Genomic DNA, 26,157 nt, shown 5'->3' with positions numbered 1-26,157 from the left:
GGAAACGATGGCCAAGTAGCGGCAGGCTGCCTGAGCAGAGGGGTATAAGACCGGCAGTGTGGGTGGACCGTGGTATGTGATTTGATCAGTCCGGTGAGGGGTGTCCTAGACCTGGACCTGGACCTCCGAGTACCTTGAGGCTCTTTTTGAATAGATCGATCAAAAAATCAGTCCAGTCAGTCGGCAGCTGGACCGCGAAGGTTTGTCGAGTCTCAGAAACCTCGAGCCTTGCTGGGATGGTAAGGAGGCGGGGGACTTGGAATTGAATTGCGGGCCGTTGGGCACGTTAAGCTTGACCTGCAAATGCAGACTCGCAGACGGAGACGCAGGGGAGCCAAACCTCTGGAACGTGTTCGACAGTTTAGCTGACGGAGCTGCGCGTGTGGACAAGATCTCGGACACAGCCAGAAGAGCTGTTGTTCTAGAAATTCAGTCCTCAAAGAAAAAAAGGGAGAAGTTGGTAACCGTCGCACACCGTCTTGTCACTGGGCGGTTCAAGTGGTCTTTGATGGATGAAGCGAACCCCTGAAGTGGAAAGACCCAAGCAAGACCCCTTGCGGGCCGCCATGCACCACCATCCAGTGGGGTCGAGACCTGGCAACTCAGCATAACCCGCACCTGGGAGAGCCCCGCGTCTTAGGGATTCCAGGTGGTCGCCAGGTGAACCTCCAGCATGCACATGCCAACGCTTCCAGTTTTCGTGATACCTGGAACGCGCTAGTGTTCCCGAGGACCACGCTAGACTCACTCGCCATCCAAGTTTTGTTTGCATTACCTACCACCACATGTGCAGTGAGTGGGATCTGGGTGCAGTGCAGATACACAAGCTGCTAAAACTCGGTTCTTCCAATGCGCACAACATGATGTATGTTTCCGATGTGCTATCTATTAATTTAAGACCCACATCTGACAAGGTGAAGGTGCTATAACAAATACACGGCTTTTTGAGTGTTGCTAATCAAGATTGGAGATAAAGCTTGATTTGCTCTTAAAGAAATTTCTAGCTCAGAGATTCAAATATACGGCAGGTAGGTATTCCCGAGTAAGACCTCATGACGTCAGATACTTTACGCAACAGATCTTACAGGCATGTTCACTATGAAAATACGGCTGCTTCTACGACGTCCTCTTCTTCTATGGCAGTCTCCCCTTCTTTGAAAACTTGAGGTGTTCCAAGGATAAACCGAGTATAAACGCCCCATACCCCATGGCTGAGCCAACCACACAAAAGTTCCCGTCTCGTACAAGGTTGGACTGCGGCACGTGTGTTCTCAGTATCCCAAGAAGTAAACACATGGCCATCACTTATGATACCGCACTGAGTATTGTTTACATCGTGATTGGCTCTATACTTTATTAGAACCGTGGCCCAATGAGCTTTGAGTTTACTCACTCATATGATCAACCTGCTTGGCTTGGTCAGGACTTGGCCACCAGATGTGGCTGAGGCGCGGACTCGCCTTGCAGTATGGCTAGGCAGTATTCGCTGCAAGCATGCCCAAAAGAGCCGCTTAGCCGGACGAAGACCTCTCTGATTCATTTAAAGATTTACTTGCGCGTTTCTCAGGTACTTGGAGCATGCAGAGAGTTGATTGATCCATTGATCATAGAAGTGTTGCACCACTTTTATTACCCACCAAAGTGACTATAACTACCTCGTTCGCCCTAGTTGCGCCTAGCGTGGGTACTCTGAAGACTGCGCAAAGAGTTGCAAAGTTGTGGTAGACGTTAGTGGGATAGGCACTGCCACAACAAACAAGCCGAAGGATGATGATGCTTGTCGTCTTGTAAGAATGAAGGGAGATCAGCATGAATATATATCTCTAATCCATTCCTCTTGCAAAAGTGAAGACTCTAACTACTTTATCCAAAAAATCAAATTGTTCTTGACATTTAATAATTGTAACCCTCAGTTCAAAGAAAAGATTACATTGCCATGGGTCACGCAAAGGAAGCCGATCAACTTTCACTACCAGGAGATGCTGCTCCCCCGCCAGCATATTCAGAGGCAGTGGCTTCTACTCCACAAGAATCTCTAGAACAACCACAGCAGTCGGACCTAACCTCTATCAGACCTACAACACAAGTCCCACAACAGTTCCCGGCGTCCTTCAACGCCTATTATCAGTGGAAGTTCACCAAGACGTTCCACCTGGGCGAGTCAAAAGATCACCCACTCTACGCCGTCAGAACCCATTCGGGCTGGTCCGGAAACCCGGGGATCGTTTTGCATAACGGGCCGAGCGACCAGGACCCGCCGCTGGCAGCCGCCGGGCAGGAAAACCAGGTAAGCAACTTCCGATGTCATTTCTCCCCTTCTCCGGGCTGTCTCATGAGCAAACATTGGCCAAATTGGTGCTGCAAAAGAGCATACTCAGACAAATTGCTCAAAAGAGCTGCTTCAAACTCATTTATCTGCCCGAATAGGCGATTGCTAACACCTGTTGTTGTAGTGGAGCAGGCATAGCTTTATTATCCTGCCGCCGCTGCCGGGGTCCAGCGCCGAATCTTCCACCGAGTTTATGCGCACCAACGTCGGCTGGAAGAACACGTCGCAAGAATTTAGCATCGAGGTCGGTATTGGCGACAACTTGAAGCGGGAGAAGTTTGAGTGGCGCCAGAGTCACGGCAGTGAAATCAAGCAGCTGGGCAAGTGCACTCGCGGATGGAAGCTGGTGAGGGTGAGCGCAGAAGCCGCCGGCCCCGGAGGCGAGAGAAATGAGAGGGCACCGGGTGCGTCGAGTGATGGCAAGGAGATTGTGGCCGTCTGGGCCTTTTACGCGGGCTGGAGCATGACCAAGTCGTTCAAGTTTCAATTCCTAGGAAGCGGCCTGACTGGTGAATTGGGGGAACGATGGTCGGTTATGGCTGTCATTACGGCCTTGAGGATGTGGTATATGCACTTCCAGGGATCTACCGCTACAACTACTCTCACCACAACAACATGCTAATGCAATGGCGAATTGGGCATGATGATCTCTGCTGGTGGTCATCCGATGCGATTGGTAGGAGAATAATGGGAGGTGAAGGTGTATGGACCAAAAGGTCAGCTACCAAGATTTTCAAATTTCAGGATACCCTAGATACGCAATTATAATCACCACTCTACGAAACTTCAATATGCCTCCGCTCTCTGACTCCATGCGGGTGACTCAACCACCTGGACCTGCTCCCGTCCCGACTGGACAGCTTCACTCGCCACGAGCTCAATGCTAGCAATACTTCCACCTGCGGCTTCGAGTGCCCATAAACTAACAGCCAGCCAATTCTGGCCATTGTAGTTCCAAATACCCTCGGGGACGGGATATTGCGTCTGCGGTCCAATGTTTGACACGTACTTGCCAAACTGCCAGCCGTTCACATAGAGCTGAACACGTATGGTTGACGTAAAGTTGATGGCTGGGAGGCGAATAGAGAGCGGAATATCGTAGCCGCTTGGGAAATCAAGATCAACGGACGTGGTAAAGAAGCCCACGCCAGCAGAAGAGATTCCGTCAATTGGGCTTAGACCCTTGGTCCATGTTTCGACCGGTGGGCTGGGTAAATGGTAGCCCTGCCTCTCTGCATAAAGAGCTCCCTCATTGAGAGGACCTCTAACATGGTCGACATAATCCTCGCCTCCCAGGTTGCCTGTGAGTTTCCAGGTAACATCGCTCTGGTCGTGTCCGGCCAAGTCATAGTTAAGCACACCTCGGGGTGATCTCATGGTGTTGGAGCCCACAGTCCACTCCTCATCCAAACCCATGTGATCAATGAGGATCGTAAAGGTGTGTACCTCATCAGCTCCCAGCTGCGGCAGTGCGAAGGTTGCATTGGCGGACGCTGCCGACTTGTTTCCCACCGTGCTGCCGAGGAAACTGCTATCAAGAAAGATGGACGCCCCGTAAGCTGTTCCACCCTGGGTTTCCACCTTGAATGTGGTCTCATTCCCCTTGGCGGTAAATTTGCCACGATAGATGAGACTTCCAGCATGATAGCCATAATCACTAGCATAGAGACTGGTCGGAGTGGTGAGAGCGCGGCTCGTGTTGTTCGTGGTCGCGAATGATGCCAATGTCCAGGCGTCATCGTCGTAGTCGCCTTGGATTTCTGGTAAAGAATCGATGTAGTACCATTGCAGGTCTTTGAGGGTAGGGACGGCAAATTCGGGCGCGATGTAGGTAAGGTTGGATGATATTGCCCCATTCTCGTCAACGGAGAACTCAACCTCTTGTCCATTAAAAGTAAGAGTCTTCAAGTTCTTGGGAGCACCACCAACAATCCACAGAGGACTAGTTGCATTCAGATCTCCCGTAATATCGAGTGATGTCTCTGTAACATTGGCCGTTCGAAGAAGATATCCGGACTTGGCGACAATATTGACATCCTCGGTGTTGGTGTATAGAGAGTTCCCACTTGGGATTACCCAAAAGTTGTATGCTGTGTTACGATCTATTGTGCTTTAGTACAATATTCTCCTACCAAGGCATGGCTCAAGCACCTACCAACAATATAGACTTGCAGGTCTCCAATAGTGACATATTGAGCCGTGGCACTTGTAAGCCAGTTCACAATCACGCTTGTTTCAGTGCTGTTCACCAGCACGTCTAATGAAGCGTTGATTTCGGAGCTGCTTATTCCGATTTGAGAAACTGCCAGCTCGTGCTGTTCTCCAGGGCCTCCATAAACCACGAGCACTGTACCATTCCCGTACTTTTGCCTACTATGTTTTAATTAATGTCATTTTAAGCATAAATCGTATTACATACCATGTGAAGATTTCAGCTGTTGAATAAAGCAGCGTCGTTCCGCCAAGATCATAGTCTGAGACATGGATTTTCGAATCACGGCCGTTGAGTGTGAGACTACCGCCAAGCTGGGGTACTGTGATATTTCCTGAGCTGCTCCCATCGAGTCTCAACTTGTAGGTTGTAGCTTCTGTCGAATTGAAGAGGCTATGTCTGATGGTAGTGTTAAATTGTCAGCAAGTATTCACTAATTATTCTATGGGTAACTATACCTGACGACATAGAATTGTGTCTCATTACTCTTCAGCGGAGTGACATACACATCTGAAGATGTGGTGTACTGAGTGGTACTCGGTGTACCTGGCGTGACGGTGAGGTAGGCCGGAGACGCGACGAGAAAGTTGGCTTGAAGCTTCATCTCGCTGTACTTCTCTCGAGCAACGCTCCTATCTTCAGCAATCGTAGCTCCGTAGTCATAAGAGGTATAACCCCCAGGATGACCAAGGTTACCCCAGTTGGAACCACCGAAAATCATGTAAAGATTATAGATGGTGACCCCAAAGCCGTAGTTGTTCTTGTAATATACTCTCTCGAATTCATAATTCACCAGGGAAAGGCATTTATCGAAGCCCACACCTCCCCAAGGATCGAAAGCGCCGCCTTGGAACTCGACGATTGAATATGGAGTTGATGGGGATTGTTCCAGGTGCAAGGTGCGGAAATTAGTATTGAAGCTGGTCCATCGCGAGGGGTTACTGCAGTCAAAGCCCAATGGATAGCCATCATGTCCGTAAATATCGACTGGTGCGGGTTGCCCGGGCGCGTTGTGTCCGTATGGTGAAGCATCGTTACTGATTAGTGGTACGACGATACCATTCTTACGAAATTGATCTTCGACGTATTCCATGTAGTCGGCATTGGGGAATGGGATTCCAGAGACAGCTTGGCTGTACTCATTCTCGGGCTGTACGAGGATCACAGGCCCTCCATTGGTAATTTGCGCATTGGATATACTCTTCAAAACAGAGGTCATGTAACTGGCATACGTTAGCAAAGCCACTTTATATTTTTGGATGATCTTCTAACTTCTCTGTCGTGGCCAGGTAATCTGTTGCATTGGTTCGGAGATAGCCTTCTACGCGTTGTAGCCATCCAGGGTACCCTCCGCCGGATACCTCAGCGTTGATGTACGGACCAGGACGCTACGGGAAGTTAGCATTGGTACCACTGATTCCATGTTGTAAAGCAAGACTCACAGCTAATAGATAAATGCCAGCCTTGGATGCGGCTTCAAATAGTGGCTCGAGTGCAAAGACGCCTTCTGCCGAGTACTCGCCGGGCTTACCTTCCAGCAAGGCCCAGTCTACATAAAAGGAGACACCGGTAAACCCTAAGGAGCGGATCTTTTGCAGAATATCCAGCCATAAGCTCGGCACAGGTAGTCTGGATTGGAGTGAGTATGAATAACCAAAAACTTTAAGAGCCTTTCTCATGTCGGCATCCCCATCACGAACCTGAATGCATGAAATTCTCCGCTAAAGAACAAGACCCGTTCCCCATTGACGAAGATGGAATGCTCGTCCCAAGTCACCTGAATAGGTTTAGTTGACAGTTGACCGTAAGGAGTAGATGGTATATTCGCAAGGTACACGTACAACATCTTGGAGAGGATCTCTAGCGTACGGTCGGACTTTGAGATTTTGTTGAAAGCTGCCCACCGTGAAAGCCACAAAGCTCAGGCAGCTCCATATGAAGAAGCTGAGATGGAATACTCTTGTATACATGTTTACTTTAATGTTCCAAGCTCATGTCACAAAAGATTACAATCTGCGGAGGTGAGTACTGCCCTGAGTTGGGAGCTTGCTAGTTCCCTCAGCTCTTGGGTTTTAAGAGAAGTCGAAGCCTTTTTAAGTTACCAACCAGTTGCTCGAACCGCCTTTCGCGGATTGACCTATAGGCGCATATTCACAATGCATTCGGCTTCTCGTGTTACTGCCTCCCGCTTGGCTGGACCCCGCTCGGTTAGGCAAGGTTACATTACCGTTACCACCGGTGGAAGCAGTATAATGACGACACTAAACATTGCATTGCTGGGGTTAAACAGCACCGGAATGCACCCCAAGCCTACCTTTTATGCTTTTAACAGCGGTCCCTTGATCGGGATACTGTTGGTAGCAATAGAAAAGAGGGGACTGTTTGAAAGTTTTGGGTCTTTTCAATTGGAAGGAAATAAGTGCACCAATTGAATGGCCAAGCCTGTTGCAAGGTTGCCATCATACCCGGCGTTGGTTGACTCGATCCGACCAGGCTGACTCGCACGCTCGGCTGATGGAAAATTGCGACGTTGAGCTTGTCCATTGCAAATCAAAACGGTCCCTGCAAATTTATGGGTATGGTGTATGCTGTACAAAGGATGCAAATGCAATTGAAGATCGTTCTCATCCATAAAATTATGTGTGAACTAGGTGCATTTCTTGTGGCTTCCAGTTGTGTGCCCCGGAGGCTACCATACTTCATAGCCACTTTGTGCGTATCAACAATTAATGGATTGATATGATTTACCTTGTATAAATACACAACAAACTTTCCAACGGTCTTTGCAATCTTATTTTGCGCGTGAACGCTTCCTGTTAGGAGATGGTTGCTTCCAATAATGTTATATGAGGTTTGTTTGCTCTCAATGAGAAGCAGTCATGTCAATTCTCATGTCAATTCTTTCTCCAATGCCGAGTATGCCATAGATAGGAACTGCTGCTATAAGTTTCTTTTAGGAGTTTCGGGCGGCTTTAGATCGACTTTCCCGAATATCTCGGCTCGTCTCGAGGCTTTGTTCTTGTAAGCATGCATCATAAGAATTGTAGCTTCTGACACATTCTCTCCGGGGTTGTGGCCATCTTAAAAAGATGACCCATCTAATCATGAAATCTCAACGGTCCCAAGTATAATGTTATGTACCGTACGCTTGTCCAAGCCCTCATGTTAATCTTGCGGTCGTCAACATGTGTTCCCGACAACCCATAGCTGCCACCCAGTACTCAGCAACAACATGGGCGTTACTGTCTTTCTCGCAGGCCGTGTGGGAGATGCACAACAGCACATGCCCTCCTCGAGTGTGGGAGCTGAGGGAGGCGCGAATCAATGCTTCAAGCGTCCTAGCTGTGTCGGGAGGGGGAAACAGCATATCGGTCTGTTTGGCGATGCATTCCTGTATGATAGCTACGGTTACAGAGAAAAGTGTTCCCAGAGTCATTAGAGCGACCCAGGCGAAGCATATATTGGATATTAATGATTTGGCCCAGCACCTAATCACAATAAAAGGATCATATTACAGTATGAAATTCTGTTTTCATTGCCAAACTCATGGGCTTTGCTGGCAGCCACAAGGCAGTTTTATGCAATGCGACCCTATTACAAACCCCATGCACTAATTCTGCTATGCATCAGTTCCATGACATTGAACCCCACAATTGCGCTTTTTTATGTGCCAATATAACTTGTTGATTTATAGCAGAACACACACGTCATATTCAATTGGCAACAATGTTGAGGCATATTATGAGTGTCAATTTGTTTGTCATTCAATTCGTACTCTCAACTCCTAGGAGTCCTGTGCCTGACCAATGCCATATACCGGCACATGAAATCAATGCCCATCTTTTGAGGCTACCCTTTTACCACAACTCCATTCGCAATTATGAAAGCATTTACAAAGTGCCAGCAGTGTTGAAGTCCTTGAGGGCAATAGCAACACGCTTGGACATGGTCTTCTCACCCTCGCGAACCCAGACACGGGGGTCGAAGAACTTCTTGTTGGGCTTGTCAGCACCGTCGGGGTTGCCGATAGCGGTCTTGAGGTACTCGTGCTTGCCAACCATGTAGTCGCGGATACCCTCGGTGTAGGCGAACTGCATGTCAGTGTCCATGTTGACCTTGACGACACCGTGGCTGATGGCGTCGAGGTACTCGTGCTTCTCGGAGCCGGAGCCACCGTGGAAGACGAAGAAGACGGGCTTCTTCTCGTTGATGCCCTTCTCGCCCTTCTTGGCCAGCTGCTCAGCAACGTAGGCCTGGTGCTTGCCGAGAAGCTCGGGGTGCAGCTTGACGTTGCCAGGCTTGTAGACACCGTGAACGTTACCGAAACCGGCAGCGATGGAGAAGAAGGGGGAGATGGGGGAGAGGGTGTTGTAGATGTTCCAGATATCCTCGGGCTGAGTGTACAGGGAGTTGTTGTCAACGTCCTCGTTGTTGACACCATCCTCCTCACCACCGGTGATACCAATCTCCTGTAAATGTGTTAGTCAGATATCTCACGACTGATTTTGCGTGTAGAAGTCTTACCATCTCCAGCCACTGCTTCATGGGAGCAGCACGCTTCAGGTACTTGGCGGTGGTCTCGACGTTGTAGTCGACGGGCTCCTCAGAGAGATCGATCATGTGGGAGGAGAACAGGGGCTCGCCGTGCTCCTTGAAGTACTTCTCATCGGCGTCGAGCATGCCGTCCAACCAGGGCAGCAGCTTCTTGGCGCAGTGGTCGGTGTGCAGGACGACGGGGATGCCGTATGCCGGGGCAATGGCACGGATGTAGTGGGCAGCGGCAACAGAGCCCTGGATGGAGGCGGACTGGTCCTTGTTGTCAACGCCCTTACCGGCGAAGTAGGCAGCACCACCTTGCGAGGTCTGCAGGATGATGGGCGACTTGGCGTCGCGGGCGGCCTCGAGGGAGGCAATAACGGTGGACGACGTGGTCACGTTGATGGCGGGGATGGCGAACTGGTTCTTGCGAGCGTACTCGAAGAGGGCCAGGACATCGTCACCGACGATGACACCGGACTTCCGGGACAGAACGTCTTGAGCACCCATTTTGTTGATGATATTTCTTTTTAAATGTATTGAGGTGTAGGAAGGTCTCGTAAGGTCGTAGGCGATGAATTGAGTCTACCAAAAAAAGGAACTCAAAAGGCTCGTATCGCTTGGTTTGTTGTTTGTAGGGGGTATAATGTGATCTGTAAAGTTTGAAAGAGAAGAAGAAGGTTAGCTCTTGATGGCGGGGTTTTATTGCAGCAGAAAACACAATGAGTCGAGCAAGCAGAGCAGGAGCAAATGGAGGGGTTTTCTGTCCCTCCCAGGGTATGTCATAGCCCACTATCGATAGATGGGCTAGGCTAAGGACAACAGGAGACGCCGCAGCCTCTGGGCAGGGCCGAATATGGTGGGGATACCCAAGGCCCTTCGACAAGCTTCGTATTACGTTGGTGTGGATAAGTGACGGTCCTGAACGCAAAGCCGGTCCACTGCTTGGTCCAGCCGGCCTATGGTATCACCGTCAAGTGTCGAGACTGTGACGCTGGAATTATGGGACGAGGCGGCTCCCGCCTTGCCTAGGACGCAGGAGTATGGAAAGCCGCCCGATCCAATGACGGCCGAAACGTGAAATAAATGCCGCTCCATTGGTGCATTCGATCGTCCGCCTCCGAGTGCCGACTCAAGAACTTTTGTGTGTGTCTCTAACTCTTAAAATTTTCTGTGCCGTGTCTGGTTGTTTTGTTGAGCAAGCAAAAAAGAACTCTGAGCTGCTGAATTGTAGCTTCTCAGCTTACAGCTCTGAGCTTGAGCTTTTTGGCCGACCTTCAACAGAACTAATTGCCCATTATAGCCTACCAAATTGCTGTTCAGTCACTGCCGGAGCCGGCAGAAACCTAGCAAGCTGTAGATATGGATATAATTATGTGCTTCTCATTCGACTGCATCCAATTGCGCATTCGGTCGTACTCTTTTAGTTCTCCTTTTACCACGGTGAGAGTCCTCAGTCTATTCGCTGCTGAGTATATCCAGAGTGGGCTGCTGACTAGTAGGTCCTTTGGGCTGTCCGTGTGTTTTTTTCTGGGCAATGGCGGGGTAAAAGGAAATAGCAACGAAAGTAAAAGAAGCTCATGGCAAGGTTACTTACACCGATTGCGGCGCGCGAGATTTTCTCTTGGCCGACAGGAAACTGTGTTCAGATTGAAATCTGTAATCTTCAGGAGAAATGTTCTGTTGGGAATGAATTGCAATCGTCTTTTCTGTCTCGATGATGTGCTGCTTTGTTCAGAAGGACGTCAAACAGCTAGATCTCCCCCCAAGGTGGGGTTGAGCCCGTTCTTAAATCGTCATCGTTGCTCTCGGGTACCGAGAAAGCTTCCCCTCGTCCTTCCGTGACCCGCCGATGTGGTGCGGGATTGTTCCCCAGGTACGGGAACATGCGGAAGGGTTTCCTACCATTGTGATCATATGATGCCGGTCACGATAATAAAACCCATGCTTTCAGACCGATCGGGGATTGGGACAGGTGAAGGGCAGAGCAAGAACGTTTGCATTGTGGAAGGCTTTATGGTCTCTATTTATGTTGTTTTTCGTCCAAAGAGGTTATCAGCGTCTCAGTCTGATCTCAGACACGCGGCCATCTAATAATTCATCCTTCAAGTGAGGCCGTGGCTGTGAATAATGAAGATATTGAATGGCTGTTATATATGTATTTTTTCTGTCTCTTGGCAACGAGCGTCAATCTCGATCGACCGTGGACAATGTACGCCAACCTACCTACTCAGTGAATTGGAGTCACCCGGCACACCCTGCGAAATTTCCGTCCATTTCCCGTGAAAATAACCTCGGACCTGAGGTGCCCAGTGGAGTCCTCGTCAAGAGAATGCCCACCACGACATTCGTGGAAATATGTATGCACTTCCTCTGCCATATCTTTATTAAACGGTCCATTCAGATAAAAATGGATGAGTTGGCAAAAGATTGGCACGCGTTTTTTACTGAGTTCAGCTCGTGGTATTTGTACAGTAAGTGACTATCTAATCAGGCACAAAAGTGTGCCGATGCCACAATATTTACATTTCATGCTTTAAGCATCTCAATGTAAGAGAAACTCGCGGTTAGTAGGGCCTTGGCCGCAGAATGAACAATCATAAGATTGTACGGGAAAATAATCTGCAAGGCGCCCAAACAATGCTCCACGAATGTAGCTGAGTTCCGATGCTAGATACAAACCAACAATAACGCCGTCATCTGGCAGAAGAGTCAGCCCCTTGCTGACCATTCGAGTTACATAAGACATGCTGTCAGTAACCTTACGAATGGGGCTCAAATAGCCCACAAGTGACACGACAAGTTGCTGTCGGTTCCTGGTTTGCCCCTCTCCCCAGATCATCGATCACACTAGTCGGTTTGTTTCGAGCCACGATATCCAATGCGGAGTTCTCATTCTTGTGATCCACTTGGGATGCACTCGAGTATAGGGACAAGTCGGCATTGAACCCCATAAAGTCCTTCAGCCTGTTTTGGAGCAGCCGCTTGAGCCATCGCCAGGCTCTCAAACTGCGGCCACGCAAAATCCACCACCAGTTGCCCAGAACAACTTGCAGCCCCCAATAAAGGCTACTATTATCCAAGTTCTCTCCAGCAACCTCACCTCCGACTGACTGGTCATCTCCACTCGAGTCAGGTCTATGCCGCGTCCTGTCCGCCGTTTTTGTCGTGGTTCTTAGCAACGCGAATTCATCCTAAGATTCGCTTGATGCTGGATCGGCACGCCCCTCCAGCTCATAGAACAAGAGATAAACTTCCCTCTGCATTCCGAGAACATCGCTCGTCTTGGCTTCCTTGACCTTTTCATCGCTGATGCGCCACCATCGCTCTGGCTGTCGTCTCTTGCGCGGTCGGGGAGGACCCTCGGAAATCTCACCCGTGGCAGATACAACGGGTATTCCATTCGGTAGGTTTACCGTGCCATTGGTAGAGCGTTTGCCAGCAGGGCTTCCCGAGCGACTATTTCTTGCCGATAGCGATATTCTGGACAGAGTTGACTTGGCCGATGCGGCAACAGATTTCAAGCTGACATTATCCGAATCACGCTCTTTGGAACCGCTTGCAGGGGTGTGATGCGACGAGGAGCGTCCATTGGTGCTGGGTGATGAGCGAGGGATGTTATCGACAGATGGTTGGGGAAGATCGACGAGCGACGGATTGGGCGACCCAGATCCCGAATTTGGGGACAAAAGGTCAGGCGTCGACGTTGCAGGACTGCCCTCAATAGGTTTCGGTAGAGCGCGTACTTGAGGAGTTACAGCTGCGGGCGACGGTGCAGGGCTTGGCTGTGCGGATTTGGCAAATGCAACCGATTGTTGAAAGGGGTGCGGTGTCAAGAAGGGCATAGCTAGATTTTGCCGGCGAAACGACTCATAATGCCCACTATGGTGGTTGCCTTTATGTGTGACCGTCGCTAGAAGTTTGTACCTTTTCTGATTCCGAAGCCCACCCATTGGTAGCAACTCAGGGAACGACACTTTGGCTGAGTTCTTGGTCGACATACTAGCATCGTAGATGGAACGTGACAAATGGATGGCCAGAACCTTGGGAAAGCTGGTTAAACGGGTGTGTCTTGCGATTCTGCGCTTCGGCGCGAATTTAGTGTCTGGCAGTACTACATCTGCTGGTGGCTCCTCGGGATTCGTGTCAATCGCGTGCTGGAGTTTCTCGATGTCCTCTGTCGCTTTTGCTTTGAAGTCTTCCGATGTAGAGCTTGCCAGCTCGGCCTGTAATATCTCCTTGGCATGAATCAGGCGGCATTTTTCACATTTGAAATCATCAATGTACTCCGTCTTGAACTGGCCATCCAAGCAGGCATTCAACGAAGTGGAACTTGCTTGTGGAACGCTCAGCGTGAGGGTACAGAATGTGCTCTCAGTCGGCCGGGGCTTGAAGTGACATGTCTGGCACTCGACCTGACTTTCGTATTTGCCTTCCATGGGGAAGCCCTCCTCGTCCTCGAGTTCCAATTCTGCGTCGTCCTCGGTCTGTGCCCTGGATAACGTCGGCTCGGAATCCTGAGTAGCTTCGCCCTTATCGAAATCCTTGCCTAGTTTGAGGCTTGCAAGTCGCTTGTCCACTGCTGTGGTGTCTATCGGGGCAGCTGCGCCAGCTTCTAATCCGGCTTCACCTTTCCGCCGAGCATGCTGTCTCGCCCTTTTACCAGCGTGGTATTCATCACATAGCCTCTCGGCAACGACTTGAAGAAATTCTTGAGCATCCTGCTGTTGCCTGCTGATGCGCTGCTTAAAGGCAACCTCGAGCACCTTGACGAAATTGGTGGCGGAAATGGTCTTCTTGTAAATGGGCCGCTCGTTCAGGGCGTCGAGAATTGCCTTGAGGCCTTCGGTAACAATGCCAGTCTGAAGACCCTCAATCTTCCATGTGGGGTCATCCTTGCGATGCGGATCCGACACGGGCTCGTGATAGACCCAGCGCTCGTCGATATGTCTCCGGTGCGTTTCGCGAATCAGGTAGACGCGGAGGTCGGTCAGGCCGGCGAGCGCCTGCAGAACGGAGTTGATGAAACAATCGTTGGCAGGATTGCTCAGGCCGACAACGCCCTTCTTCCGGGCAGAATTCGAGTCGCTGTCGATGAAGTAGGTCGGGGCAAAGACGTAGACCAGCGTGATGGCCGCCAGAGATGCGCCGGCCGCATAGGTAGCGACGGTGAGCGGCTTCTCTGGCATGGTGGCCGTGGGCTGGCTCGTTAACCGTTGGGGCAAGGCAACGGATGAGCTTGCTCGTTACTCTAACGGCGGCGGCTGCAATGGCTGCAGGCTTCAGGCTTCAGGCAGGCAGCAAGTATTTACGGTTGAGGGAGTGATATCTGTCGGGGTTGCTGAGTTCGAAGCTGCATTTTCCCGTTCTGCCCCGAAGACTTTGGTAGTGGAGAGTAGGCGAAGATGAGCGACAGGGATGGGCGCCGATGGTGAAATTTGCGAAAGGCACAATCTCCCTAATAAAGAGCCTGCCTAGGTAGACTAATAATGACCCAGGTCAGCTCGCGGAGAAATGTAGCGCATACAGAAGGCGAGCTAATAAAGACGGCTTATCACCAAGGGAGAGAGGAAAACGTGGGATTTTGTTACTGCCGTTTGCTTGGCATCACCTTCCGTCACAGTCGTCGATTCATGCAGTACATGCGCCTTGATCTTAGGCCTTGCACGGCGATCAATCGTGCTCCATGTTTGAAAGGCCGGCTGCTGAGACCTTGGAGACTGGGCAATCAGTGGCTTTTGAGATGTTTTTCAGCAGCTTCTTCGGATGAAAACTGCGCACCTCATTTCCAATCTCGTCACCCCAGTCCTCGGTTATCGCTGTAATAATGACTGTTGCGTGATCTGCAGTGGATTTGGCGGTTGATTTCCCTTGCGACCCGTTTTTCGGGCTCGGGTGAACCACATTTGGCACAGTTTTACCCCACAAAGTTAAGTGAGCCATGGGCCTGGAAACAAGACAGGGTTCAAATCAGACGTTTCCTTGCCATGATTGATGCCTTGTGCTATAGCAGCTCCAGGATGTAATTGCGTATATTATACTTCAGTCAGCTCTGTTTTGCGGCCTTTCTTTACATCAATACATTATCATGAATAGTTTTTATCGCTAGGACAGCTTGCTCGAGGAGTAATAGGGCGGCAGACGACAACAACAATAACTACATATCAAGTCTATATGAGCTACGCATCATTCCAACTCAGCCACCTGTGGATGCGGCACTGCAAGTTGAGGCACGTCAACGATTTGCTGCCCTCTATCATCCCAGAGCTCACCAGCAAGCGCTGTTCCCATCAACCATTCTGAGTTTGAATCCAAAAATGTCTTTCTCTCCGGTATTCCTATTTTAAAAGCCACCAGTCGCAGTCGATCATTCTCGTGGTCATCGATCTCGCGCCTCGGACGTGGCTTCAGCACCACTGTGTGTTCTCTGACCTCTGCTAGCACAATTGTAAGGGCAGTTTGTGTCCTCGCACGTCGTAGGTACACTTCCCTAAAGTCCAGGCTCTGACGAATGTTGCCAATGGCTCCCGTTAGAACGACGTGATGTAAGTGTGAAAGGTCCGCCAAGTTCTCCCAAAAGTCCACGTCGCACGACGGCCTGTTGAGCGCCAGCCGTTGGAGCTTCGGCCATCTGTACAATATAGACTTTGGCTCCCCTCCCTCGTCACGGATGCTGAGGCGAGCGGCATTCCGGGTGCAGACAAACTCCTCCAAGTTTTCCAATCTTTCAAACCCCTCCAGCAACACGGGGCCGACATTTAGGTGATCAATCCAAGGTGGCAGACTGTCAAATGGCATGTCCACGATCAATTTCTTTAGGGTATTGCTCGTGTAGCCAAACAGGTCTCGAACCCAAGCAGCAACGGGCAAGTTGTCCATGACGGAGCCAAACGGCGCCAAATACATGGCGTGGATATTGTGGAACACTGATGGTACGGCAAGCTTGGACTCACGAGATGACTCCAAGCAGAGCAAAAAACGGCGAAGTCTATCATCGCTATCAAGGACGATGCAGTGCTGCTGCATCCTGCGGACCGCAAAATCGTGTGATGCGTGATTGACTAGGCTGAAGCTAAGCAGCAGCTGCGTCGCTTGGTGAGAGGCGGGGATTAGAGTCGTCGGATTGGATGGGAGATAGCATGTCATCACATTCAGAATGAGCTCCAAAGGGAGCCGGGAAATCTGGGAGTCCATCTCAAACACAAGGTGGACGATTGTTTATAAGTCCTGATAGGTCCAATGCAGTACGACGAGACATCACAGCTGCGTGCAAAGTCCAATGGCAGATAGGCTGGGTTACTTGGTTGGGGTATTTTGTAGCGCATTGAAAAGGAATCGCACGAAAGGTGGAGTCAAGCGAAATGCGCGTCCGGGAAGTATGCAACTAAGCAGAACAAGCCTGGGAAATATGCAGATACTGATAATAGTGAATTGTGTGATTCAGATCGGCAGAGTATACGGGGAGAATCTATAGCAGGATACGGATGGAGTCTTTTGTCCTAAAACTTTAATAATCTGTGCTCGGTCTAACAAGAAATAGTATACTGTTCCCGTTGGCGGAATTGTTGATCCCAGTGACAACTCTATACACCCAATGGAATGCAGTCTCACAGCATGACAATTTCAGAATCCAGATCTTCGAGCCAAGGCCAAAAATAAATCTAAATCCATACGGATGTTCAAGTGCGCGCATGCTTTCCGAACGCGTTGAACCACAATCTCCTCACATACTTTGGCGAGTGTATGAACGCCCAGACTATGACAAGTACGGAGATTCTCTTTGAAGCGTCGCCATGGATGATGGCACGATAAAGTTCGAGGTATGACCCTTGACAATTGCTCTCGACCTAGATGGGATGTACAGCCAACCAAAGCCATATCTTTGCACCAATGAGTGTAGTAGTCGTATTGATATCATCTCAATCAACAGTATGCAACTCGTGAGCCGAAGCGAACTCGTATTCAACACAGGGGACAACAAGAAATGAGCCAAACTATATGGAGACCACGGCATAGGAACAGGAACAGTCATACTATACAATTTCTACAACTCCCTCTTAAAACTAGGAGTTGATTCTTAAAGAAGTTGGCGTAAACATCATGGCGTGCTCTGCGTTATGGATGCCAAGCTTCGTGGCCTCGTATCTGTCATTTCTCCTACCCAAAATGGTAGCATTGCAAGCATTTTGGGCCTGTCGGCAAGCAAATCGTTGCCGGGGGCCAGGGCTACATCCAAGCAAAGCAGGGGTTGACACGGACAGATCCGCTGGATACGAGCAAACCTGCCGCTGTTATTGGCAAGCATCGCATGATTGCCAGAATCGTTCTTTAAGGGAATATTTGAGCGCTTAGAGATGATTTGAATCAAGTATTATAATAGACAAATCCCCTCTTCACCACTGAGGAGGAAGTGATGCTGACAGAGTTTGGGATAGCCTCAAAGCTGCATAGTCTGTACATCGCGACAAAATGCGCGCGACCTGCATCTCAGTGGCACTAGCCATTGCTGGGCACGCCACAGCACAGCATCTATCTGCACGTCAGTCAGAAAACGGCACAGTTTCGAGCGATGCGACGCCACGGAGATACATTGTTGAATTGAAGTCACGCGACCAAGGCACTCGTGTGGCAGAAAAGTAAGTATACATCCTGAAAGGTGTTTTTATTCTCATGCAATGCAAGTCGCATATGCTTGTCATACCCTTTAATCTGTCCCAATTATACATGGTAGCAATTTGATCACGTCTTTCCATTGAAGAGGCTAACATATTAATTGACAAGAGTCGCTACCATCGACGGATTGCGAATTGTGAAAACATTCGATCATGATATTTTCCCAGCCGTCAGCGTCGAGTGCGACCACGCTTGCGACGCTGCGTCCATCACCGCCGCGCTTGACGACAATGAAGATGACGGTGGTGTCGTGGCTACCGTCTTCAAATCGACTCCGGTGCGACTCTTCCCGACAATCGAGGGAGAGTCATATAGCGACGATGCCGCGGCCTCAAACTATTCTGTTCATGGTTTGACCGGAGTTGAGCAGCTCCATGCCGCTGGTATAATCGGAGAGGGCGCTACAGTCGCCATAGTTGACAGTGGTGTTCAATACACGCACCCAGCTGTAAGAGTCTCCCGTTTTCCTCTTTTTTCAAATCAAGTGTTCCTTCGATTGCATTTTCGAATGCTCCATTAACACCTTGCTCTACATCCTATCTGAACTCTCAATGGCTTTCATGACCAACGCTAAAGCTTTGTATTCAGCTGGGTGGTGGTATCGGCGACAACTATACTGTTATTGGTGGATATGATCTGGTAGGCGATGGAGGTTAGTCAAAACTCTGAAAAAAAGATGGAAAAACCCTGGAGAGAAGCTAAGAACTACAATCCGCGGACAGACTGGCCGAACACAGCCCCGGAGCCTGACAATGATCCTATGGACCATTTTGGTCATGGAACTCACGTTGCCGGAATCGTAGCCGGCAAGAGTGACCAGTACGTCAAACCAATCTGGTATGAAACCAAAATATACTAACTTGGCAGGTTTGTTGGAGTCGCTCCCGGAGCAAAGATTCTGTCCTTCAAGGTCTTTACCTCGAGTGGCTATTCCAATGAAGAGACGGTCATTGACGGCTTTCTGAAAGCCTTCGACTCTGGGGTAAGTCTTGACTGTCATCAGTCTATCCAAAATGAGCTGCAGGATTGATCCGATATGAAATAGGCAGACATCATTTCCGCGAGTCTAGGCGAGAAGAGCGGCTTCACCAGCAATGCTTGGGCCGTTGTCGCTTCTAGAATGGTGGATCAAGGTGTCGTTGTCACCATTGCCGCTGGTAATGATGGCCAAGACGGAGCCTTTGACATGAGTAATGGCGCATCCGGCGCTCATGTACTCACAATCGCCGCATCCGAGCCTGATGAGTTTCCGGGGCAGGAGTTCACCGCCAATTTCATTCTCGATGGCGAATCTAACCAAACCTCGCTGGCCTACTACGGTGGTTCAGCATCTTTTCCGAGTACCGTGGTAGACTGGCCGATTGTACCAGTGACTTTGAACGCGTCAGTGGAGGCTGATGCGTGCTCTCCTCTGCCTGCCGACACAGCCAATATGACCGGAACCATTGTTCTTATTCGGTACGGTGGTTGTTCACTAAGGACAAAACAAGACAACATTAGCCCGTTTTCCCCGCAGTATATTCTGTTTTACGAGGATGACGGGCCTTTCCAGACACCAGTCACTGGTGCAACTGTTGGTCTTACCCAAGCGATTGAGGCGAGAGCCGGAGAGGCTATCGTAAACACCATCATCGAAGGTGGCAATGTGACGGCTTCCTTTAATGTGACGTCTGGTCACTATGTAGGACTTTTTGATGCCGGCGGTAAGTGAATGCCATGTCCAAATATCGATACTTGAACGGCCAACTCAATTGTTGGTGTCCGATCGATGAGACCGCAGTCGACTAACAAGGCAACAGGTGGACGTCCAGCACTTTACAGCAGCTGGGGAAGCACTTTCGATTTAGCACTAAAGCCGGATATTGCTGCGCCTGGAAGCAAGATTCTGAGTACATATCCAACAGACGCTTACCAAGTCCTCAGTGGAACGAGTATGGCTACACCATATGTTGCCGGTGTCGCTGCTCTTTATGTCGGAAAGTTCGGTGGTCGAGCGGCGAACGCGAATGATCCCACCTGGGCAAAACGTCTCCATGCACGTCTCATGTCCACAGCGCACGCCGTTGCATGGGCCGATTGGTCTACGAGCGCCACCGACTATGGCTTCTTTGCGCCCACGACTCAGGTTGGCGCTGGTTTCATTGATGCCACCAAGCTATTTAATTACACTACAGAGTTGAGTTTCGAGGGACGCAAGTTTGAGCTCAACGATACGGCCCACTTCGTGGGCACGCACTCGGTGGATATCACCAATACTGGCAGTGAGGCTGTCACCTATGAGTTCTCCCTGCAGCCGGCAGGTGGCTACGAGTCTTGGACTCCCCTTCCACCTGGAAGCACGGAATACGCCGTCCCAGGTTTTGAGCTATACGCCTATGTTACTCCTGAAGAGATGATACCAGATGTCATTCTGCCACAGGCCTTGACCATTGGTCCGGGTGATACGGCGACGGCTGAGTAAGTTCGCTGTAATTATTTCCATGGTCTATATGGCGAGATCGCTAACAGTGATAATCAGATTCACATTCACTCAGCCTCAGGGATTAAACAGCTCCAACATACCCGTGTATAGCGGCAAGGTGCTCGTTAGCGGGAATAATGGGGAAGAGCTCGGCGTCCCGTACTTTGGTAAGCAGAGGAGATGTGTACATATCCAGCAAGATAACTTACATGCCAACAGGTGTCGGGTCTGACCTGAAGAGCGAGATTTCCCACGTCTTCGACTATGGAAAGTTGTATCCCTACATGACCTCAGGTATATACAATACCAAAATAGATGTCAAGTCAAAGTACGTGGGCCCTCCTATATGACTGGAACTTCCTTTATTTACAGACCATAGCTTCACATTCAATCTGTCGTATTCCTCACAAGATTTCCCCAAGCTCTTTTCCATGTTGGTTTGGGGCTCAGAAGAACTGCGCTGGGATGTGAGTTTTGATGATACCCTCTGCCCGAGTAGACTAGCCAACCATTGACACCGCTTCCAGATATTCGACGGCGACTACATCGAGTCGGACTGGGCGTACCCACCAGTCCCCGGCCAAAATCACTTTGTTGGCTCGGCCACAAGCTGGAATGGAACTGATGTGAGTCTCAAAGTGATGTTATTCATGAGTTTTCTGGGATTCCATAGGGTAGAAGAGCTGACACAATCCAACTTCTTAGGCTTCCTCATGGTTTGATCCTGCTACAAACAGCGAGGATGATATTTTCTCGTTCCCACTCTATGCGGTTCCCAGAGATACTCAAGGAATTTACTACTGGCTTGGCAGATACGCCAATGGTACACAAGCGCAACCCGGATCTTACAAGTACGTCTAGGTGATACTTCTCATATTTTCATTACTGACACATTGAATCAGGTTCAGGCTGGCTGCGTTAAGACCATTCGGGGACCGGACTGTCGCCGAGGATTGGGACATTTTCGCCACGCCCGATATTACATTCCTTGCTGGCGCATAACCGCTGATTTTTTATCCTAATTTGCGCGGGCAATGTCTTGACATATCTGCCTCACCAGATTGAACGTTTGCAAAACCAATGAGAGACACTGCATATGATTTATTGAGATTAACTTCTAATTGAGTGCGTGAATATTGTCCCGTTTATCAGACTTTCGCTTCAGTGATCCAGTCATGTGCATCACTGAGATACTTGTGGGCGCGGAGATCTCCCGACCTGGCGTGGCCCTCAAAATTCTCTGCTCTGGCACACCTGCCACACAACCTGCCAATTTCTCCAGAAGCTTTCGGATCCACAACTTCTTGGTATGTCTGCGTCTTGAGGTATTTCCCTACCCATAGTCCACCAGTGTAACGTCCTGCTCCTCGTGTAGGGAGGACGTGATTCGTTCCGATACACTATTCGAGTAGACGGTTAGTTATGACCGATGATTTATGATGGAAAAGACATAAGACTCACCTTGTCGCCATAGCTCACGCACGTCTTCTCGCCCAGGAAGAGCGCACCATAGTTTCGCATCTTTTCCAGGGCTTCTCTGGGCTGCTGAGTAAAAATCTGGACATGCTCGCTCGAATAGACATCTGCCAGTTCGTAGGCCTCATCCAGAGAATCGACAACAATGACTTCACCAAACTCTCGCCACGAGGTGCCGGCCAGCTCTGCAGTTGGCATCTTTTTTAGGATCTCGTCGACGTAGCGTATCGATTCTCGGCCAACGGACTCGCTGGTGGTAATGAGCACCGCCGGCGAGTCTGGGCCGTGCTCGGCCTGAGACAAAAGGTCCGTGGCAATGGTGAAAGGGTCGGCATGGTCATCTGCCACGATCAAGACCTCGGTCGGGCCAGCGAGCAGGTCGATACCAATCTCTCCGAACAACTGCCGCTTGGCCTCGGCCACAAAGGCGTTTCCCGGGCCTGCAATGAAGTCGACTTTGCGTATCGTTTCTGTGCCTAGAGCCATGGCGGCAATGGCTTGAGTGCCACCGAGGAGGAAGATCTCGTCGGCACCGGCAAAGTGGGCAGCTGCGACAGTGGCGTGTGGAATCTGGCCGGCGATGGGCGGAGTGCATGCAATTACATGCTTGACACCAGCCACCTTGGCAGTGAGAATGGTCATGTGTGCTGAGGCCAGGAGAGGATATCTTCCACCTGGTATGTATCTGGGCCGTGTCAGCGAGTATTCAGATTGATGATTATGTTAAGAGTGTCCACTAACGCGCCAGCGACATTGATGGGATTGGAGCGGTGCCCCAGGAAGACACCCGGCTGAATCTCGATTTCAAAATCCGTTATGCTTGCCCTTTGAGCTTCAGCAAATGTGCGGACATTCTTTTGTGCTTCTTTGATGTCGGCAATGGTTTGAGCTGGCACCTTGCTGATGATATCGTCGATCTGGGCCTGCGACAGCTTGAATGCCTCGGGACTCCATTTGTCAAACTTTTCCGAGTAAGATCGGACTGCCTGATCGCCGTTCGCCTTGATGTCTGCTATCACGCCCTGCACAATATCTGAAACTTTCTTGTCAATAGTGGTGTTGGCCTCTGAGGCGGCCGTCTTCAAGTGCCGGGCGACCATGGTTTTGGATTTCTTTGAGAGAGAGCTAGAGTTATTTTAGCTGTTGCTTCCTCAAATCACCTCTTTATTTCAACAAATAGCCAGCTCGCATTTATACATTTCATTTTAGCAACCATCTTCATCATTACATCTCTATACGCTCGTCCCGTGCTGTGCGGAATGTGGGGGACACGCGAATAGTCTTCTGTATGGGAGAACCGGTGCGCTGTGGGTGGGGTAGCGCACAACGGTCTGGCCCGCCGGGTGAACTCCGCCCACTTCCAGTAGTTTTACTCACGATTGACGGCTATGGCATAGACAAAGCTCGCCGAATCGCGGAAAGAATCAGGGACAAGATGTCTTTTTTGCATGAAAAGACCACATGTGTGAGTCCCTAGAGCTCGGTGTTCTCTCCGAAGGCAGCCAAGTAATCATAGAGATCATGCAGCCGCCCGCTTGCCGCTAGTTGCCGGTCGTTTCTGACGGCTTTCTCGAATGAATGCTAACTTCCAACGAATCAATCTGGCTGCCGGAATCTACGAGACTGTTACAATTTACCTCTACTCTTATGGTCGCCGTGGTTTTATTTGCTTGAGTAATGTGGCAGATGATTTGTAGTTTAATTTGCCTCAAATTTATTGCTTCAGAATCGAGGAGTGCGTATCACAAACATGGAATGAAATAAGTGGCAGCTTGGAGTTAACTAACCCATGTATAATGGGTTTGTGCATTAAAGGAGCAAATGCCTGCGCACTGATATCATATCATGTGTTACCATTATTATAAATTCTCGTTCTCTTTCTCTTTCTTTTTATTTTTCTTCTTCAAAAATGGAATTAGTTTTAGAAGAATTTCTTTATATATATATATTTGTTATGCATAAACTTCTGCTTGGTAAGTGTAGTAGGTAGTACCTAATCCAAGTCCCACACTAACGACGGACTTGATGCCGAGTCTAGTCAGTGGATACTTCCTTGTTATAGCTTCTGGATTGCGAAATAGAGGCGCCAACACGGGCAGATTCAGCACCAATATCCCCCACATTCTCCGTCCACACTCGAGCGGCCCACTCTGCTTTTCGTCTACACCCATCGTCGTCCGGTTATTGCCAACCATGTGCTCACTCGGCGTCAATACATTGTTGATCACCAGTGCCGAATGGAAGAGAGAACTTGATTCTTCACTGCGCATTTTGAGTACTCAATCCTATCAAGGCCAATGCTGCCTGGTCACTTCCTATCTCTTAGTCCTCATGCATGAATTTGTCAAGAGTCTTGCTGCGAGCGATGAATCCCCTGATCCTCTTCCCGTAGATCCAGAGTGGAATTGTAAGAAGATTCACTGCGACAAAGATGCTTCCGAGTACGTTGAACACGGTCAAGACACCGTCCTTCTCCAGCCAGTCATTAACAAAATATGTCAGGCCAAAGGTCAAGAAATTGCGTGCATTGATGGCCACGAATGCTATGGTGCGGTCAGTACAAAGCCCAAAAGCTCGCGAGTTGCAAGATGATGACTTACCCTCCTCACTTAATTCCTTGTGAGCATCTATCACGTATCCAAACACACATGCATTGCCGATTGCGAGGCTCATATTGGCTAATCCAAAGCACAGAACCGGTCCGGTCCAATGGGTCTGGTAGTGCACCGTGGCTCCAAACCCGTAAAACCCAGCAATGCCAATGATCATAGGGATGATAATCGTAGGGAGACGGAACTCGGGCTCATAAATGCCACGATTCTTCTTGGCGAGCCAAAGGCACACATAGTCATTAAGTGGCCCGGAGATGAGCTCACCAATGATGGTCAATAGGAAGGGCGATAGCGAGATCAGACCAGTCTGCGACACGGAAAAGTTGTAGGGCGGTGCGGTGAAGATGGTTGCATTCACAACACTGAAGACAACGATCCAAGTCAGTGTAGCGCCGTATAGGAGGAACGCCCAAAAGACGGCAGGATACCAGAAGATGATGAGGGGGCGAAGGAAGATTTTCCACACAGGAGTCGAGGTATAGGTTTCGCCCCAAAGTCGTAGTGTGCTCACAAACGACCTCCTCTTCTCTACAGTGTCACCAGACTCTCTGTGCTCGATCTCGGCTTTCTTCTTCTCCTGGACGACCGCAGTTGTCTCTTTGTCAAGGGTTGCAGTCACGAGTTTCTGGCCAACTGAGTTGCGATTGTATGCAGTCTCGGGGACGAACAAAAACACAAGTGGAAGCAGCAAGCCGAATAGTATGGCGCACCAGATGAATGTCCACTGCCAGCCTTGGTTCTACACCATGTGAGTGATAAAGACACCACATTTCGCATCTGGCTGTAGTTACTTACTTGAATGATAAAGCCAGATATAAGGCTGCCCCCAGATATTCCAGTTAACAAAAACATGTTCCAGACAGCAATCCTTGTTGCACGTTGGTGGATGAAGTACAAGTCAGCGATGGTGCACTGCACGAGAACCTCGTACGGCGCCATGCCCAGACCACTCCAGATGCGACTTCCAAGAAAGCTATTGTAATCCTTGGCAAGTGCGCCCCAGATGCTGCCTATTCAACGAAAGTTATCAGTAATTGCTGATTTCGGATCGTACAGGAGCCAGCCAAACCAAAGGTAAGACAGAATTGACACGCATTGGAAAACAGACAGAAGCTTGTTCTAAGCTTCTAAAGGCATGCCAACCGAAGAAAATATATCAGTAAGTGCATACCTGTAAACATGATAATACTGCAAATGACATAGACTGGTCGCCTTCCGATCTTTTTGGCCATTGGGTTGAACAAGAACAGCGAGATGCCAATGAGCAGAATGACCCATGCCGTGGCCTGCGACAAGGTATTGACCGTGATACCCAGATCGGCCGAGATTTCAACGAATCCGGGCGAGAGCATTGGGCCGTACGCCCCGACAATGGCGGCCGAGAGACCAACTATGACGAGGATTGCATCCTTCTTCCATGTGGGCCACTATCGCTTGTGAGCTCCAGCGACGTGCGTCGAGCTGCGGGGAGACTCACATTCAGTGGATCATTGGGTGAGTCGGAGGGTTGGGGTACGAGAATGATGTCGGAATACTTTCCCGTACCGTGCTTGAGGACTTCGCGAGGAACATCGTCGTACTCGTGGGGAACGTCGGACTGATCCGCAAGAAACACTAGATTGCGCAATGTCAACAGGTAACTTGCGATGGACTGATTGAGACTGTGAGAAACCTACCAGTCCCGGGGACATGTTCCATGCGATTGTCTTCAAGTAGTCCCCAAGGCATAGCTGCGGTGCACTTCCAAGACACGAGTGTTTACTGCAAGTTGATGCCAGTGGCTATGGACTGACAGCAGAGTCTCGTCTGCCATGGCCAACTGAGAAATCCGCTTTTATAAGTTGATGTATCCGGACGT

General features: G+C 49.8%; 8 protein-coding genes across 8 annotated transcripts; 2 read left to right on the top strand and 6 right to left on the bottom strand.

The window, feature by feature from the left end:
• Nucleotides 1-1,936: 1,936 nt before the first annotated feature.
• PFICI_15326 (uncharacterized protein) lies at nucleotides 1,937-2,951 on the top strand (the record flags this gene model as incomplete). The annotated part of the gene is made up of 2 exons (XM_007843907.1): nucleotides 1,937-2,287; nucleotides 2,454-2,951. 2 exons carry the CDS (start codon nucleotides 1,937-1,939, stop codon nucleotides 2,949-2,951), a joined length of 849 nt encoding a protein of 282 aa, XP_007842098.1.
• Nucleotides 2,952-3,115: 164 nt separating this feature from the next.
• On the bottom strand, nucleotides 3,116-6,511 carry PFICI_15325 (beta-galactosidase A; the record flags this gene model as incomplete). Its single annotated transcript, XM_007843906.1, has 8 exons — nucleotides 3,116-4,431; nucleotides 4,485-4,699; nucleotides 4,749-4,940; nucleotides 5,000-5,764; nucleotides 5,814-5,929; nucleotides 5,984-6,170; nucleotides 6,242-6,318; nucleotides 6,383-6,511. 8 exons carry the CDS (start codon nucleotides 6,509-6,511, stop codon nucleotides 3,116-3,118), a joined length of 2,997 nt encoding a protein of 998 aa, XP_007842097.1.
• A 1,920-nt stretch (nucleotides 6,512-8,431) lies between these two features.
• Nucleotides 8,432-9,587, bottom strand: PFICI_15324 (Fructose-bisphosphate aldolase; the record flags this gene model as incomplete). Its single annotated transcript, XM_007843905.1, has 2 exons — nucleotides 8,432-9,010; nucleotides 9,066-9,587. The coding sequence occupies 2 exons, from the start codon at nucleotides 9,585-9,587 to the stop codon at nucleotides 8,432-8,434; spliced, it is 1,101 nt and encodes a 366-aa protein (XP_007842096.1).
• A 2,684-nt stretch (nucleotides 9,588-12,271) lies between these two features.
• Nucleotides 12,272-14,266, bottom strand: PFICI_15323 (uncharacterized protein; the record flags this gene model as incomplete). Its single annotated transcript, XM_007843904.1, has 1 exon — nucleotides 12,272-14,266. The coding sequence occupies one exon, from the start codon at nucleotides 14,264-14,266 to the stop codon at nucleotides 12,272-12,274; it is 1,995 nt and encodes a 664-aa protein (XP_007842095.1).
• A 997-nt stretch (nucleotides 14,267-15,263) lies between these two features.
• Nucleotides 15,264-16,271, bottom strand: PFICI_15322 (uncharacterized protein; the record flags this gene model as incomplete). The annotated part of the gene is made up of 1 exon (XM_007843903.1): nucleotides 15,264-16,271. One exon carries the CDS (start codon nucleotides 16,269-16,271, stop codon nucleotides 15,264-15,266), a length of 1,008 nt encoding a protein of 335 aa, XP_007842094.1.
• A 1,275-nt stretch (nucleotides 16,272-17,546) lies between these two features.
• Nucleotides 17,547-21,213, top strand: PFICI_15321 (uncharacterized protein; the record flags this gene model as incomplete). The annotated part of the gene is made up of 13 exons (XM_007843902.1): nucleotides 17,547-17,713; nucleotides 17,859-18,198; nucleotides 18,339-18,402; nucleotides 18,473-18,569; nucleotides 18,618-18,732; nucleotides 18,796-19,453; nucleotides 19,550-20,207; nucleotides 20,269-20,378; nucleotides 20,431-20,539; nucleotides 20,591-20,678; nucleotides 20,739-20,837; nucleotides 20,917-21,062; nucleotides 21,114-21,213. 13 exons carry the CDS (start codon nucleotides 17,547-17,549, stop codon nucleotides 21,211-21,213), a joined length of 2,751 nt encoding a protein of 916 aa, XP_007842093.1.
• A 146-nt stretch (nucleotides 21,214-21,359) lies between these two features.
• PFICI_15320 (Histidinol dehydrogenase 1) lies at nucleotides 21,360-22,787 on the bottom strand (the record flags this gene model as incomplete). Its single annotated transcript, XM_007843901.1, has 3 exons — nucleotides 21,360-21,611; nucleotides 21,673-22,372; nucleotides 22,429-22,787. The coding sequence occupies 3 exons, from the start codon at nucleotides 22,785-22,787 to the stop codon at nucleotides 21,360-21,362; spliced, it is 1,311 nt and encodes a 436-aa protein (XP_007842092.1).
• Nucleotides 22,788-24,009: 1,222 nt separating this feature from the next.
• On the bottom strand, nucleotides 24,010-26,027 carry PFICI_15319 (uncharacterized protein; the record flags this gene model as incomplete). The annotated part of the gene is made up of 6 exons (XM_007843900.1): nucleotides 24,010-24,230; nucleotides 24,288-25,038; nucleotides 25,095-25,309; nucleotides 25,471-25,726; nucleotides 25,777-25,913; nucleotides 25,976-26,027. 6 exons carry the CDS (start codon nucleotides 26,025-26,027, stop codon nucleotides 24,010-24,012), a joined length of 1,632 nt encoding a protein of 543 aa, XP_007842091.1.
• Between the last annotated feature and the right edge of the window lie 130 nt (nucleotides 26,028-26,157).

The sequence above is a fragment of the Pestalotiopsis fici genome (assembly GCF_000516985.1).
Source record: "Pestalotiopsis fici W106-1 unplaced genomic scaffold PFICI_Scf_17, whole genome shotgun sequence".
Lineage (NCBI taxonomy): Eukaryota > Fungi > Ascomycota > Sordariomycetes > Amphisphaeriales > Sporocadaceae > Pestalotiopsis > Pestalotiopsis fici.
This window is presented reverse-complemented; position numbering and strand designations above follow the sequence as displayed.